The sequence below is a fragment of the Oenanthe melanoleuca genome, chromosome Z, assembly GCF_029582105.1.
Source record: "Oenanthe melanoleuca isolate GR-GAL-2019-014 chromosome Z, OMel1.0, whole genome shotgun sequence".
Classification (NCBI taxonomy): domain Eukaryota; kingdom Metazoa; phylum Chordata; class Aves; order Passeriformes; family Muscicapidae; genus Oenanthe; species Oenanthe melanoleuca.
The window spans coordinates 50,428,197-50,443,375 of NC_079362.1; the positions used below are offsets into that span (position 1 = coordinate 50,428,197).

A 15,179-nucleotide genomic window follows, 5' to 3' on the forward strand; every position below is an offset into this window, starting at 1 on the left:
TTAACCACCATAAAAGGACAATAGTAACCTACAGTTCTGAACAACACAGAAAATAGAAGTCATCCACTACCAGGAAAGGGAGGCCAAAGAATGTCTACAATATAAAACTGGGGTAACTTCTAAGCTTTGTCAGGTTTCTCCAGATCTTGTCTAAGTTCTAAAAACCTTTAATGATGATGATTCCTAATCACTCTTATTCTGAATTTCCTTTCCCTTAAGTCCCATCAGAATTTCACTTACACATTTTGTAAACATTACTTCTCTGCTTTTACTGTGCATCTTTGAGGAGAGTCTTGTCTGTCTTCTCCATAATCCTTCAATGGGTCATAGAAGAAGCTGCAGCAGAAACCCTTCTCAAGTTTTCCTAACTGTATGTGTAATCAGAAACATACTTAATCCCACTTTGGTATCAACTTGTTCAGCAAAAATGCAACAAACACAGCACATAGTAAACAATGTATTTTCTTTACAGTATTAACACTGGAAGAAATCCTAGTTTAACACTTCTTCAAGTACTACTGGAGGGTAGTGTGTATGCAAAATTTCTGCTTTAATTGCTTTTTGTTTCACTTCAATTAACAGAAACAATAGCATCTTTCTTTTCTGTTTTAAAGCTGAAAAATCAGATCACTAAAAACTGAGACACTTTCTTCTCCACTTTTAATGCCATAATGAAAGAGAAAGAACACCTACAAATAAATTCAGAAACCTAGTAATGATACAGAAAGAATCAAAGTTTTAGCAGTCCAAACACTGGAATGTTCAACAGAGGGAACTGCCACTAAAATTTATTAAATCTTAAACAATGAAAGTGTTTGAAGAACATATAGGTCATATCTTTATGCTAAACCAACAGCAAAGGTATTTTTGTACTCAAGAATATGACTGTAAGAAAAGTTTTGGATTTGGAAGATATAGACAGGATTGAAGAAATATAGCTGTGTAACTCACTGAACTGTCAGTTCAATCATCAACTGAAGTTAGTTTAAAAAACAAGGTAAAGGAATCAAGCACATCTCCACAACACACAGTACAAAAGCACAGTGTCTTGGAACACTGCGGACAGTAAGTCCATCTCAGACTGAGGCAACAAATTTTCCAAAGGCAAGCAATATATAAAATTTCCCTCTCATAAGTTCAATAAACATTGAACAATGTGAACAATGTGAACCATGAACAATGAACATTGCCTGTGAAGTAGCAGTACATTAGTGAATTCTAGAAGTTAAAAAATGGTATGTCTTGTTAAGTTCAACAAATACTGCATGATCAAGAAGAATTAATACAGCTCAAGTCCCAGAATTCCAAATTCCTTCAGCCCTTACGTTTCCACTTACTAACAGTAAGAAATGATAGCAAATCAATGTAAATTGGCCTGCATTTCACTGCTGTATCACAGTAACTTCATTCACTTTTTAAAAATCCCAGAAAAAAACATAAATTTTTTATAGTCCATAGTTTACTCACAGAGGAATATAGTTTCAAACCAAGTTCAAAATCATAACATGTAGTAAGCTATGAAGTTGGAGCAATGTATTTTCTATTCTTTTAACCTATTAGCATCAAAATAAAGGTATTAAGACTAAACAGGGACATCATTGTATGTGAGTTCAAGAAAAGAGAATCTGTCACCGAAACTAGCCAGGAATGTTACCCTTTCTCCAATTTAGCAGTAAGACTGGAAGGAGCAACTGCTGGGGATAAAGATACCAATTTATAGTATTTTCCCCCATAAATTAATGTCAGACTTCTGAAAATCATCCTATTGCAGTATGCAATAAAAATGTGATGATCTGTCTGAGCTAGTAAAACATTCTTTCTGCATGACTCACATCTCACTGAGCATCAATAAAAAGTAAACCCAGAAACTAAGTAATAAAGTTGCATACCTTAAGTCAGTAATTACTGTTGGTTAAAAAAATGCAAAAATATCAGAACAGTAATTGCCATTCAACCAGTGAACAGGCACTTAAGTAAAACAACACAGTTCTTGCAGATTTAGCTTTCAAATGTTTCTCACTTGCTGATCATTCATTTCACTTCAGAAAAGGACAGTTAATTATTTCTTAACATAGGCTGCAAGAATCACTGCTTCCAAAATTCTTCATCAACTTTCTCTTGTTCATTCACAACTGTATGCTTGATTTACATTACCATATCTACAACTGCATGTGGAGTTCCCAATTTACTTCTAATTGATCACCCACATTTATAAGTATATATTATTTTAAAAATCTTGCTTTTGTACTTAGATATAACCTTTTGCAAGACTTTCTTCTTTTACAAAATTATTAAAAAAACCTAAAAAGACTGCTATTGGAACACCTGACATTTAAATGAAATCTCATTTTGTGATCGCTTCCCATTGTAAACTGCATACAGAAGGACTATAACCTATGGATTCATCACAACTGTCCCACGCAGATTTCTAAGAACTGAAGCATTTTATGAAGTCCATCCACCTTGCCATCGTCAAAAATTTAAGGACACTGTTTCCTACTCTAGCTTACCAGTCCTTCTCAGAATCTTGGAGCCTGTGAACAGGCAGATTTCTGTCAATAATGGACCACTACAGCTACAATAATCTACCTAACTTTTCCAAAACAGACCAGTGACTCTTGACCTCTAAACTTCTCCCTTCAGTCTATGGAACAGATGAGAAAGACATTCAGTGCTGACTTAGCGTTTGTATGACACAAAACTTACCACAACTACTTGGGTAGTCTTTGTTTCAAAGGTTAATTATCTTCATTAAGTAAGATACAGCTATTTAACACATTCCGAATTCAAATAATTTTGCAGGTAAATCTGTAAGTACCAAAATACACAGCTGTCTTTTTCTTTTTTTTCTTTTTTTCCCCTTTAAAGGCTCTATTACAAACCCTTCTATTGTCTGAAAATGTGCAGACTGATCAAGTATTCTTTGAATTCTCTCATCAGAAAAATTAAGAAATGGAGCTTAACGTTCCCCAGGATAAAACAAACACACTCTTCTCAGCAGTATAGTCTGCTTTTCATGATATAGTTTATACTACTACACAGCAAACTATTTTGCTCCTAGACATGCATTGTTGTTGGCTGTGCTAAAATCTATGCTAGAAAAATAAGCACATTCTTCTCAGATTCTGATCAGCCTTTGTAACCAACTTGTTCATTATTCACTGCTAAACGTCTGTGCTATATGTAATTTTTATCTGTACTACTGCAAACTTTTTTCCAGATCACAAATACTTTGAATAGCAGTGAACCAAAACAGATTTCTAGAAGACTAGAGAAATCCACAATCAGATGATCATCTTCTAGTTATAGTTCAGTTTACAATCTGTTGTTTCATTATCTTAACATATTTAATGCAGATTATATTGATTTTACTTAGTGATATCTTTGTCATAAATCACAGTATCATACAAGCCAAGGAATTTTTATAATTCTACCAGGCAGACAAGGTTGTGTCTATCACCATGCTGCTGGCCTTAACAATGCACAGAAGCCCCATACATGGGCTAACATAGTTTTTCCTGACAACTGTACAAATACCGTATCATTCTTGTTGACATTTTAATGCAGCAATTAAGCTTATGATCTCCACAAAAAAGACAGACCTGTCTGACTAGTATATAGAAATAATATAATAATATCATATTTACATAATATAAATTAGTAAATTTATCAGACAAAAGGCTGACCTTATTCAATCAGAAGTACTTGGACAAGCTTAAGAAGTGTGACCATGTGAACCTCATGAAGCTCAACAAGTCCAAGCGCAACATTGTGCACAAGGGTTGAGGCAAACCCTGGAACCAATACATACTGGGGCATGAAGGGATTGAGAGCAGCCCTGCCAAGAGGGGCTTCGGGATACAGGTAGACAAGAAGCTTGACATGATCTGTTACAGAAAGCCAAACGTGTGCTGGCTGCATCCAGAGCAGAGTGGGCAGCAGGGCCAGGGAGGGGATTCTGCCCCTCTGCTCTGCTCTGCTGAGACCCCACCTGCAGTGCTGCACCCAGCTCTGGGGTGCCAGCACAGGAAGAACATGGAACTGCTGGAGTGAGGCCAGAGGAGGCAACACAGATGATTAGAGGGATGGACTAGCTCTCCTTTTAAGGACAGACTGAGAGAGTAGGGGTTGTTCCCCCTGAAAAAGGGAAGGTTTCAGGGAGACCTTATTGTGGCCTTTCAATACTTAAAGGAGGCTTAAAAGAAAGCTGGAAAGAGACCTCTTAAAAGGACTGTAGACACAGGACAAGGAGAATGGTTTTATACAGTAAATTCAGACTAGTTGTAAGGAAGACTTTTTTTATTTTTTATGAGGGTGGTGAAACTCTGGCCAGGTTGCTTAGAAGAGCTGGTAGATGCCCCTGGAAACGTTCATGCTCAGTTTCAATGGGTGCTGAACAACTCTGAATTACAACAGGGCTCTGATTTAGTTGAAACGTACACTGCAAAAGCGTTGGACAGAATGACTTTTAGAGGTCCTCATCCAACCCAAACCATACTATGTTTCTAAGATTCTGCAATTTTTCTAGAAAACTATTCTTGATGGTCTGAGTTATAGACAACATCACAAAGAATTAAAAGGTAAGACAATTTTAATTTTACCTACAACAACATTTACTGGCACATGACCATTCTTCCCAAGCTTACAAATTAATGGGCAAATTTAGGGCAATCCATTTCCTGGGGTTTTGGACTTATTCAGCTACTTTCCTCAAATGCCCCCCCCAAAATATGAATTAGTGCATATTGATCTACTTCAACTTGAGGACTACAAACAATAAGCCATGAAAAAACCAGACCTAGAACTAATGAGGTGTAATTTCTATTTGACACTTATATTGTTAAAAATTGTACACAACTGTGTAATATAAGCTCAGCTATCAGATGCCTACAAGGAAGTGAACTTTATAGTAAACCTTGGTTTCTACCATACCAAACCGAAGATTTTGACAAGACTTCAGAAGTTACCAGGCATCTTTCCATGGATCCTCAGAGAAGTCATACTGTCCTTTTGTCACAAATGTGGGCATGGGTAAACTTCCTTTTACCACACGGCATATTTCCACAGACTTTGTAAAAGCACAAGTCTCCTGCTTTCTCTAATGTCGTGGGAAATTAGACAGAAAACATCCAATAGGCTGACAGGCTATTAAAGAACCTGGTTTTCTATTCTGAACCTCTACACTAATTGCAAAAACCAACAAGTCTGCTAGATGGGACTTTGTCCAGAAAGTATCAGAACACCATCAAGTGCCATCACCACTTTTTTGTGGAAAAGACAGCTGTGTAAGAACAAAAAAAAAAAAGTGGAGACAGAGAGGCCATGAAAGCTAAACCAGTCCTCTAATAACATCAAAAAAAGTAACTGGAATATTAGAACATCTGGGGATTTTTTTGACCACTTCTTTTAAAAGCCTGCTCCACATCAGAACTCTAGTGATCTCTGCTCACATTTTAACAGTTGCTGGCATACACAAAAAAAGAGAGTAGGAATCTGTAGTCTCAACCCTTACAATGTTGCTACTAACACAATCAATCATCTTTTTAAAGCACAAAATAACCTGGAAAGCTGACCCAAGGCAGCACAAAAAGAAAAAAACAACTCAGAAGCTATTTGTATTTGAAGCATTTGCAACCTATATTTTCAATACAGTTTAGACTAAACACTCTGGTCATTTCATCCCAAGCAAAAGTGTGCCCTAAATGCAAAGACAAGCAAAATTTGTCTCTCAGATGATCATGCTTACATTTTGTTGAAATCAACAAAAGAGAAAGTTTTACCTGATGAAGAACTTGTCTCTGCAAAGTCAGTTCTATTTTACTTAATTGATATTGAAAGGTTCAATGGAAAAACATTACTTTCTAATTATCCGGGTCCCAGACTGGGATTCAGCTGGCAAGTTACAGGCTAGAGTTTCAGTTGCACAGCACTGAAAAGCACAAAGAAGTTCAGGACCACCTCCTAACACTGCACAGAGTGTGTCACACCAAGAGACTAGTATCATTTGGGATTATTCAGGTGATGTAGTAAAACAATTAAGTATGCAATACAGCAAGCTTAAGCTGCTGTTGAAGTTATTAATACTAGCGGGTGTTTCCAGTTAAATCTCCAAAATACCAGGCTGCTCGTAGAATGCATGTCCTTTTATGTTCCAACCTACAGGACACAAAGAAGGTATGTACCAATGTATTCAAGAGTTTATCTTCTGGCATAAAAAACACTGGAAAGAACCTTGATAAGCTCTTGAAGACAATAAATCATATTAAAACGCTTTACATTTACAGTAGCCACATAAGGTAAGAAGCAAGTTGGTGGGCTTTTTCTTTAGAGATGCAAACTGAAATCTGGGACAGACTTGCCCCCAGCCACAGACTTGAACCTTAGCTTTTTTCCAATACATGCCTAATGGATTCTTCAGAAAGCAAAGGGATTGGATTTGCCCTGTTCAGCTTTTCCAAACAGAGCTGAAAGGAAATAACTGGCAATCAGTTACATGGAACTGTAGACTCTCTGTGGAAAAAGAGGCCCCAAAATCATAAAGCATGCACAGTATGGATAAACCTTGGCTATGTTGGTCCATTGGACTCTGAGGTGGGCCCATTCCAGGATGAGGAGGTCGCATACTCTTCATGGAACCACAATGAACATCTTCAACCATTCCTTTTTCATGCAAGCCATCAATAGACTGTGAAAACAAAATAAGTATTTAGAGAGAGATAGCATACATATCCACTATAAAAATATGAAATAATTCAGAATCTAAACAAATACATGAAGAGGAAAAACTTCTTTCAGCAAGCATTCAAAATAATAAAAAAAGGAACTTCTGCCCTGAAAGTACACATTTAGGGAACCATAGAACATTATCAGACTGCTTGTCCCCTGTTTCCTTTTTGCCTTTTTTTTCCCTTATGAACTATTTGGCAATGGCAGGGAGGCAAATACAAACACATACCTGTATTGGCTCATATTACAAAGCAATGTAATATGTTAGGTACACCCTAACTTATGAAAGTAGAGCCTGTGGCTTAACCTAAGTTATTTTTAGCCCAAACTTTGCCCTTTCAGTCATTGCTCTACTGGAATGTCCCAAACATTATTTCTCTTCAAAAACAAGGGTGAATTGCAGGAGGTAATCTCTTCTTTGCTGACAAAAACAAGGGTAGGCAGTCAAGGAAAGGAAAACACTACTTGTGCTCCCTACAGCTTCTGTCACCTCATACACTCCTCAAAAACTGCAGTTCCCATGGTACTTTCAAAGACAGAATAGCTCCAAGTGCTCTCTTATAAAGTGAAAAAAAGATAGTTTGGAGTCTGAGAAACAAGCTGAAGGTGCTCTGGGCACTGAAAAAGACTCCGTAACAGAAACTGAAGGACTCTGAAAATGAAAATAAGGAAAAAGTAACATTGCAAGACAGATGTCCTAAGAAACAATGAAGTTTTCCATGAAAGCAAAACTTATATCCGTAACTATGGAAGGGATTCAGCTAATTAACTTCTAACTTAGAGCTCTGTAAGGCTTTTTATTAGGAAGGAAATGACTGACATCACCTACTTAGCCTCTCTCTACAGAAATACATGCTCTGCCCCACTCTAACACATGCATCCATGCACACTAAATGCTGCTCCTGCAAATCCTACTGTGAAAGGAGACCTCGTGGTCTGTTTTATCTAAATGTACATCTATTTATTGAAAACTCTTTTTAAAAAGAGACTTAGGATAACCTGTGGAAAATGCAGGGAGTTAATTAAACAAGTGTGCTCACAGAAAAGTGTTACATTATTTTTGAGTAATTTGTTGCATGTGACTCAATTTCAACAGAACTAAACAAAAGTCACCCTTTCAACAAAAGAAAAAATAATTTTAAATTTCAATTCATAAATCCTTCATATAAAATTTCTATTTTCCATTGCAATCAAATTGCAGTCATCAGATTTGACCGGAAACAACTTTAAACACACAGAATTTGCTCACAGAATTTGTTGTTTAGCACTTTTGAAGGACTTCACTATCATTTTTCCTTATCAGAAATTTGGGTTGAAAGGAGGAAAGTTATAGAAAAGCAAAAATAAAATGGATTTTTCATGTTTCATCGCATTATTTAATTGTCATGACAGCATAAAAATATTTGTGAAAAGAAAAAATACACACTACTCAAGAAGCTATTTTTGATTACAAGAACTTGGGATATGGAGTAGAAATGCAGACACAGATGACTGACACTAAAAATAGTTCCACTTTGCTAACCAAGTAACTCCCGGTGCCCTTTTCTGAGGCATGAGGATCCCTCCCTCTCTCTTCGCTCCTGCTTACAAAGACAGCCAACGCAGAAGAGAACACTGGCTTCACATTCTGTCTGCACGAGCTGAGTACTACAGAAACCAGAACACCTGTAAAGCATCCTTATTTTGTCATGGTATGTGCTGGCTGCCATGGTATCTTTATGGCTGCTAAAAGGAGGAGACTTGCTGGTAACTTGATCTGATTTCCAGAACAGAAGACTCTAGCTGTACACGTTTGTGGTGTAGGTAGCTGCAGGGTAGGTTTCACTGCACTAATAGGTGGCAACCATGAAACCTCTGGGAACAGAAACAGCTTGCATGGGAGTAAGAAGGCACACAGCATGCGTACATCAGAAGTACCAGCATAAACAGGGTGGGAAAGGAGCTGTCAGTTGAAAAAAAAACAGAAGAGAAGAGAAAAGCAAGTATGTGGTCTTTGACAGAGGGAATTTTAAAGAAAATCAAACAAGAACAGAGAGGCAGTGACATGACCATACAAGAAAATTTAATTCAAGGCATGCTTCTGTGGAGAGAATGGATCAAAAGAACAGATTTTTGTAAAAAAAGTATTATTTAAAAAAAACGAAAGACACAAGACATAAAAGCAATTGTAGCAAACTGAAATGCTTGAAGTCTAATGGAAGGGAGACAAAATATATAGCAAGGAAAGGGGTTTGCATTTGTGTATTTTCAAAACTTTTGCGGTGAAAAAACTGAAAACTAAATTCATTAGAACTCATAAATCAACTTTTTACTCGTAAAAATACAAAAGATGAAGATAGCATAAACTTCTGTGAAGCCAAAACTTGTTTTAATGATTATGCAATTGTTAATGTATGCAGAGACTGGTACTTCCAAGAATGTATTTCATCTAAAAACACCTCTACTGGTTATAAAAAAATGTACACAATAGGGAAAGCAATTCAGCAGAGGACAACAGTGGACTACAAGAACTGAAGGATATTTATTCTTAGTAACTTTTCTTAATCACTGTATAGTTACAGAGCTAGAGGATAACTCTATATCTATGGAACAGGTTAAAAATTACAGAGGGTATCTTACACACAATGTAATTTCTGTAAATTCTTCAGTCCTCTATAAATTATTAAAACTATCTTCCACAAAGACATTGTTGGGATAAGTAACCTGTATTACCAATAAAGCACCACTATCATACTGGGCTACTATTTTTTATTTTAGTCTTCTAATATGACAGAACAGAAGGGAAACAGGAAGTTGAGACATATCCAACTTCAACTAGAAATTACAATTTTGATTGATCCCCGTAAGTAAGGAAACAAGTACTGAACAGGCTAAATAAACAACACTTCTAGAAACAGAATGAGGGATGAGCTTCAATTGCAGGCTAGCACATGCCTATAGACTTGGCAGACTTACAGACTTAGATAATGTCTAATGCATAAGGAACATTCTGCCTACAGTGCTTTTACTCTAGCAGCTAAGGTCTTCTCACAGATACATTGCAGTTTGACCTATTTTCAGGTAAACCGTGACATTACAGTGTCTAGGTTTTTTTTGTTTTAATCCACCTTAAAAAAAAAAAAGCAAGCAAAAAAACACTCCAACCTTAAAATCAAAGACTGAGTACCAGACTAGTTTTCTTGCAGACCATACATCCTCTAAAACAGAATCACAGAGACCAAACAGCAGTGTCATGTAACTGCCACATAACCACACACATAAGTGACATGCACCTCTGATGGACAACCAGTGTGACTGTGGTTTTTGCAGCATTAAACTGGCCATTAATCTCTAAAAAAATCACTAAAACACTATTTTATGTAAGTTCTCTCTTGATTTTTCAAGGTTGGCAATACTTCCTTTCCTTTTTTAGTAATGCAGACAACACAAGCAATGCAGTGAAGATGCCTGCTAATGCTGCATACTGTTACTTCTAGGACCATGACAGAACAACTTTGGTTCTCAGAATGTCTAATGTGCATAGATCTGTTACCCAATAATACCTGTAATGGGAAACCATTTACCTTCTGTTTTAATGGAACATCTGAGTGAACAACTAACATATTTATTAAAAATGACTGTATTTCTTAAGATTTTTTTCATTCCCTCACATTTTGTCTCACTCATCAAAACCAGTAATATTGCCCATGACATCACTGTAATTACTCTACAGTCAGCAATCATTTACAGTGCACCCCATTACAAATTCACAAAAGAAGTGATTATGCATCAGGTTACAATTAAATGGAAAAGAAAAGAAAGGAAGAGTTCACAACACTCCATCCACCCCTAAACTGAGCACCACACAAATTAACAAGCTACAATGTTGTCATAACCAGAAGTTAAGCAGTTAAAAGTCATGTGGTTCAGCTGGCAGGTAAGAAGATACAGAAGGCTGTATCACAGCATCACAAAAAAGCTTAGGATGGAAGGAACCTTGAAGATCATCAAGTTCCAAACCCCTTGCGGTGGCAGTCTCTAGACCAGGTTGCTTAGAGTCCCATCCAAACTCACCTTGAACACTTCCAGGGATGGAAAATCGACAGCCACTGTGGGTAACCTGTTCTAATGCCTCACTAGCCTCATAAGAAAGAATTTCTTCCTAGTATCTAATCTAAACCTCCTGTCTTTCAGTTGGAAACCATTACCCCTTATCCTGTCACTACCTGCCCTTGTAAAAAGTCTCTCTACACCTTTCTTGCGGACTCTCTTCACGTACGGGAAGGATGCAACGAGGTCACTTCAGAGCCTTCTCTTCTCCAGCCTGAACAAACTCATTTCTCTCGGCCCTCTCTAACAGGAGAGCTGGTCCATCCCTCTGGTCATCCTGGTGGCCTCCTCTGGACTCCCTCCAATAGTTCCATGTCCTTCCTGCGCTGGGACCCCAGAGCTGGGTGCAGCACTGCAGGTGGGGTCTCAGCAGAGCAGAGCAGAGCAGATCAGAGGGGCAGAATCCCCTCCCTGCCCTGCTGCCCACTCTGCTCTGGATGCAGCCCAGCACATGTTTGGCTCTTTGGGCTGGCAGTGCCCATGGCTGGGTCATGTCCAGCCTCTCACCCACCAGCAGCCCCACGTCGTTCTCAGCAGGGCTGCTCTGATCTGTTCACGCTCACCCCAGCCTGGGCTGATACCTGGAGCTGCCCCATCCCAGGTGCAGCACTTTGCATGTGGCCTTGTTAAAACACATGAGATTTCCATGGACCTACTTCTCAAGCTTGTCCAGGTCACTCTGGATGGCATCCCATCCTTCAAACGTGTCTGCACCACACAGGTTGGCATCATCTGTAAACTTGCTCAGTGCCTTTGCCTATGTCATTAATGAAGACATTAAATAGCACTGGTCCCAATACAGACCCCTTAGGTGGCCACCCTAAGTGACCGCTCGGCACTGGCGTCCATCAGGACTCTGAGCCATCGACCACTACCCTCTAGATGTGACTGTCCAACCACTTTCTCATCCATCTAACTCATCAAAACCATCTCTCTCCAATCCAAGAGGAGAGTGTTATGGGGGACTGTGTCAAAGGCTTTATTAATTCAGACTAAAACCATGCAACCTTGTTCTGCCTCCAGTGGCGCTTCTGTGTGGATGCAGAAGGAAAGTAAGATTATGGCAAGGAAGGTAGTAATGCTTTAACATCTTTCAGCTTCCAAGTATTTTTTCTCACAAGATTCTCTGAGGCTGTTATGGTGTGTCCGTTTAGCAGTGTCCCTGACAGATTTCTGAAGTATTCCTCCTCAAACTAGCTGTGATGCATCCAAAATACACTTCAGTAGAATGTGGACCTGTATTTTCCTGACAGTCGTTAAGAAACCAGCAAAAAAGGCAGTTAATTTATTGTTTCTGTCACAACTGTGTTTTGTAAACTAATAGTAAATTTTTCTGTAAACGTCTAAGTGAATATACAACCTTCAATTTTCATTTTAACAGTTCTTAAGTAAACGCACTTTAGGAATTATGATTTATTAATATAAATTTGTTTGCTATCAATTGATCCTCTGGATTTTTTAAAGTGTTTTGCATTATATTACTATTTGTAAGCCAGTCAAACATCTAACACAGAATAAAGTTGTTTCACTTAAGCATGTGAATTTTAAAAGGAAGAACTACATGCCACTGCACACGTGGGTACCCCACAAAGCAATTGTGCAATCCCTCATTTTTTACTGCATTTCATTTAAAAAATAGTATTATGATACACCATGCCTTGAAAGTCAACAGTTTTTATATAGCACTAAGAAAAATGAAAATGTTTATTTGGTCCAGCTGCAGGTGGCTGACCAGTTTTTCAACTACACTAAACACTCAAGTAATATTTGCAAAATAATCTATAGGCACCCTTCTACAGCATTTCTTAGACCCTTCCAACAGTTATCCCATATACTATTTCTGGAGTTGCACAGAAAAGCAGACCCAAAACCTCATCTAGACCAAAAATTAACTAAGATTTTATTTCATTTTTTTCCTTTTTTTTCATCTGTATCAGCTCAATAGACTCATTTTCTAGCTTAATAGTACACATATGAAGACATGCTGGAACCTCTGATGTGGAAACCTAAAAGAAAACAGCAATGCTGTCGCTACTAAAATAAAGACTTGTGAAATTACAGTCTTTATTCCATTATCAGAATCAACATATACAAAAGGGGAGATAATTTGCTGTAACTATACTGAATGATAATCTTTGAATTGGCCATCCAATTCTCTTTGTGGCACATTTTTCAACGTATTTCAAGGCCACCTCAATGGGAGAATTTCTACTCTGGCTCACAGAACCTTGTGAGAGGCCCTCTACAGTCTCTGAAAGAATGTTGTGGGATGGTATTTTTTGTTTGTTTCTAATTATAACACAGGATTAACTGCCTGATATAACAGGATATATCAATTAAAAACATAATGTGTGAAGCATTCAGCCATTTTATGGAAAATTCCTGGTGCCACTTTTTTCTTCTAGAGGTACAAGAAAAATCGAAAGGAATGAAGGACCTTAGAACCCTGGCTATGAAATCTGGAGACAGAGTTCTGAAAAGTTGGATGGTAATTGACCCCACAAATAAAAGAATGCCAACCGCAAATGTCTAACCTGGTTAACAGCTAAATCAGATACCTCAAGATTCAAACACAAAGGTTATAGTTACTGCACATTCTGATCTCTCAGAGAATACAACAGGTCAGTAGAAATGGAAAGCTGGATCACAGCCTCCTTCATTTCAGCTAGTGTTTGTTTTATCAAAAAATTTTTAGTTGTTCATGTAAAAGATGGTAATGTCATGTCCCTACTGACTGGATATTATTTTAATGAATGAAACTGATCCATATGTGAGAGTGTCAAAATGAAGACGTCATTTCAAGAGGAAAATTAAAACACGTTTCTCTTACTTTAAAACTGTTTTTTAGTAAATTTTTCTCTATGTGCATATAACAATTGCAAGTGAAATCAAAAATAGCTGCCAAAACATTTTCAGTATCTTGGCTCTGTAAGCTGCTACTACATATTTCTAAGTAGAACATCAGTGCAACCAAAATTATTCTGGATTCTAAATCTCTGGTATACAACCAAACAAAAATGACAATACATAAAGATATTGTTCTTACAAAGGAATTTCCACACAGGAAAGTATTTCCTCAAAGCAAAAAACATTATTGGTAGTCTAAGCACACATACAATTTCAAGTGTATAACAATAACCACTGAAGTGCACTTATTGACATGCTCTACATGACATAGCTTTATATTCCCTTGTAAGACAGAATCCTTATAAAATAACTTGAAAGCCACGTTTTTCAAACACATTTTCAATACGGAAAAGTAAACAAACTAGTAATACAAATCCTTTAAGGTAGATTAGGTTTGTTTTTGGTTTTTTTTAAGAAAAAGAGCAATTTCACACAAAATTGAAAAAAACCCCAGACAAAACCACATGCCACATCCAAACAGACAAGAAGAAGAAAAAAGATGGTTAGAATGGTGTGCCTTAAAGTTTTAACACTATCATTCATTTTTTTTCTCCCTAGTAACATCTGTCTTACTGAAAACAGTTTACAGATGAGCATTTCCAGATTACTAACTATAGTTCTATGTAGTCTACTAAGAACAACTTAGTATACTAAGATAGCTGTGTTTAATCTGATACACAAATAATCTTTAGTAATAGAGAAAGAAGTAAGAGTGTAGTTGAAGTTTTGAGGGTGATGTGTAAGAGCAGTTAAGCAGGTCTAAACACAGTTTAAGTAGCTCTTTTCATCAGTGGAGAGAACTCTAGGGAAAAAAGGTTCACTTATAATTAACTATTACCTTATGCATTTGATGCATGCCTTCTTGTGGATAATCTGTAGGCCCCATGGTCGGCATTGGATGTGGGACACTGGGTGGACCAGGACTCGGCCCCATCATGCTGTGAACGGAGCCAGGAGATGGCCCTGGTCCTGGGCTAGGCCCCAGAATCGGTCCAGGTGAAGGTCCTGGTCCAGGGGAAGGACCAGGATGAGGCATGGCGCCAGGGTCTGTAGGCGTGGACATCTATTTTCTGTCTCCTTTTCAATTAGCAGAATAGCTCTAATAACAAAAACAAAACAAAACAAAAACAAAAACACAATTTCTATGTGACATTAGGGACATGGAAAAAATTTAATAAAATCTACTGGCAGTTGTTACACACACACATATATATACATAAACATGCAACCTGTCATCAGCAGAAAATGTTTACAGAATCCTTAATGCTGCTCACTAGCTTGATCATCCTTCTAACAGCTCACCAGAAAGATAAGGACCTTGATAATTCCATCTGTTTCTGGACATTTGTATGGTATTCACAGAACAAAGCAGCTGGTGTGCTATGAGAAACATCTACCAGAAACAACAGTTGAACTGACTTGCTACCACCAGATGTGGGCCAAGCACAGCATAGTAG

General features: G+C 37.6%; 1 protein-coding gene across 8 annotated transcripts in view; it reads right to left on the reverse strand.

Annotated features, from left to right (window-relative positions):
• SMARCA2 (SWI/SNF related, matrix associated, actin dependent regulator of chromatin, subfamily a, member 2) overlaps positions 1 to 15,179 on the reverse strand; it is a 114,962-nt gene that overhangs the window by 87,004 nt on the left and 12,779 nt on the right. For all 8 annotated transcript variants that reach the window (XM_056513054.1, XM_056513048.1, XM_056513055.1 and 5 more), the window contains exons 2-3: positions 14,561 to 14,821; positions 6,562 to 6,685 (exon numbers count right to left, since the gene is read on the reverse strand). In XM_056513054.1, the coding sequence (XP_056369029.1) occupies positions 6,562 to 6,685; positions 14,561 to 14,785 (349 nt within the window). In that variant the 5' untranslated portion in view covers positions 14,786 to 14,821. The remainder of the gene's footprint in view (positions 1 to 6,561; positions 6,686 to 14,560; positions 14,822 to 15,179) is intronic.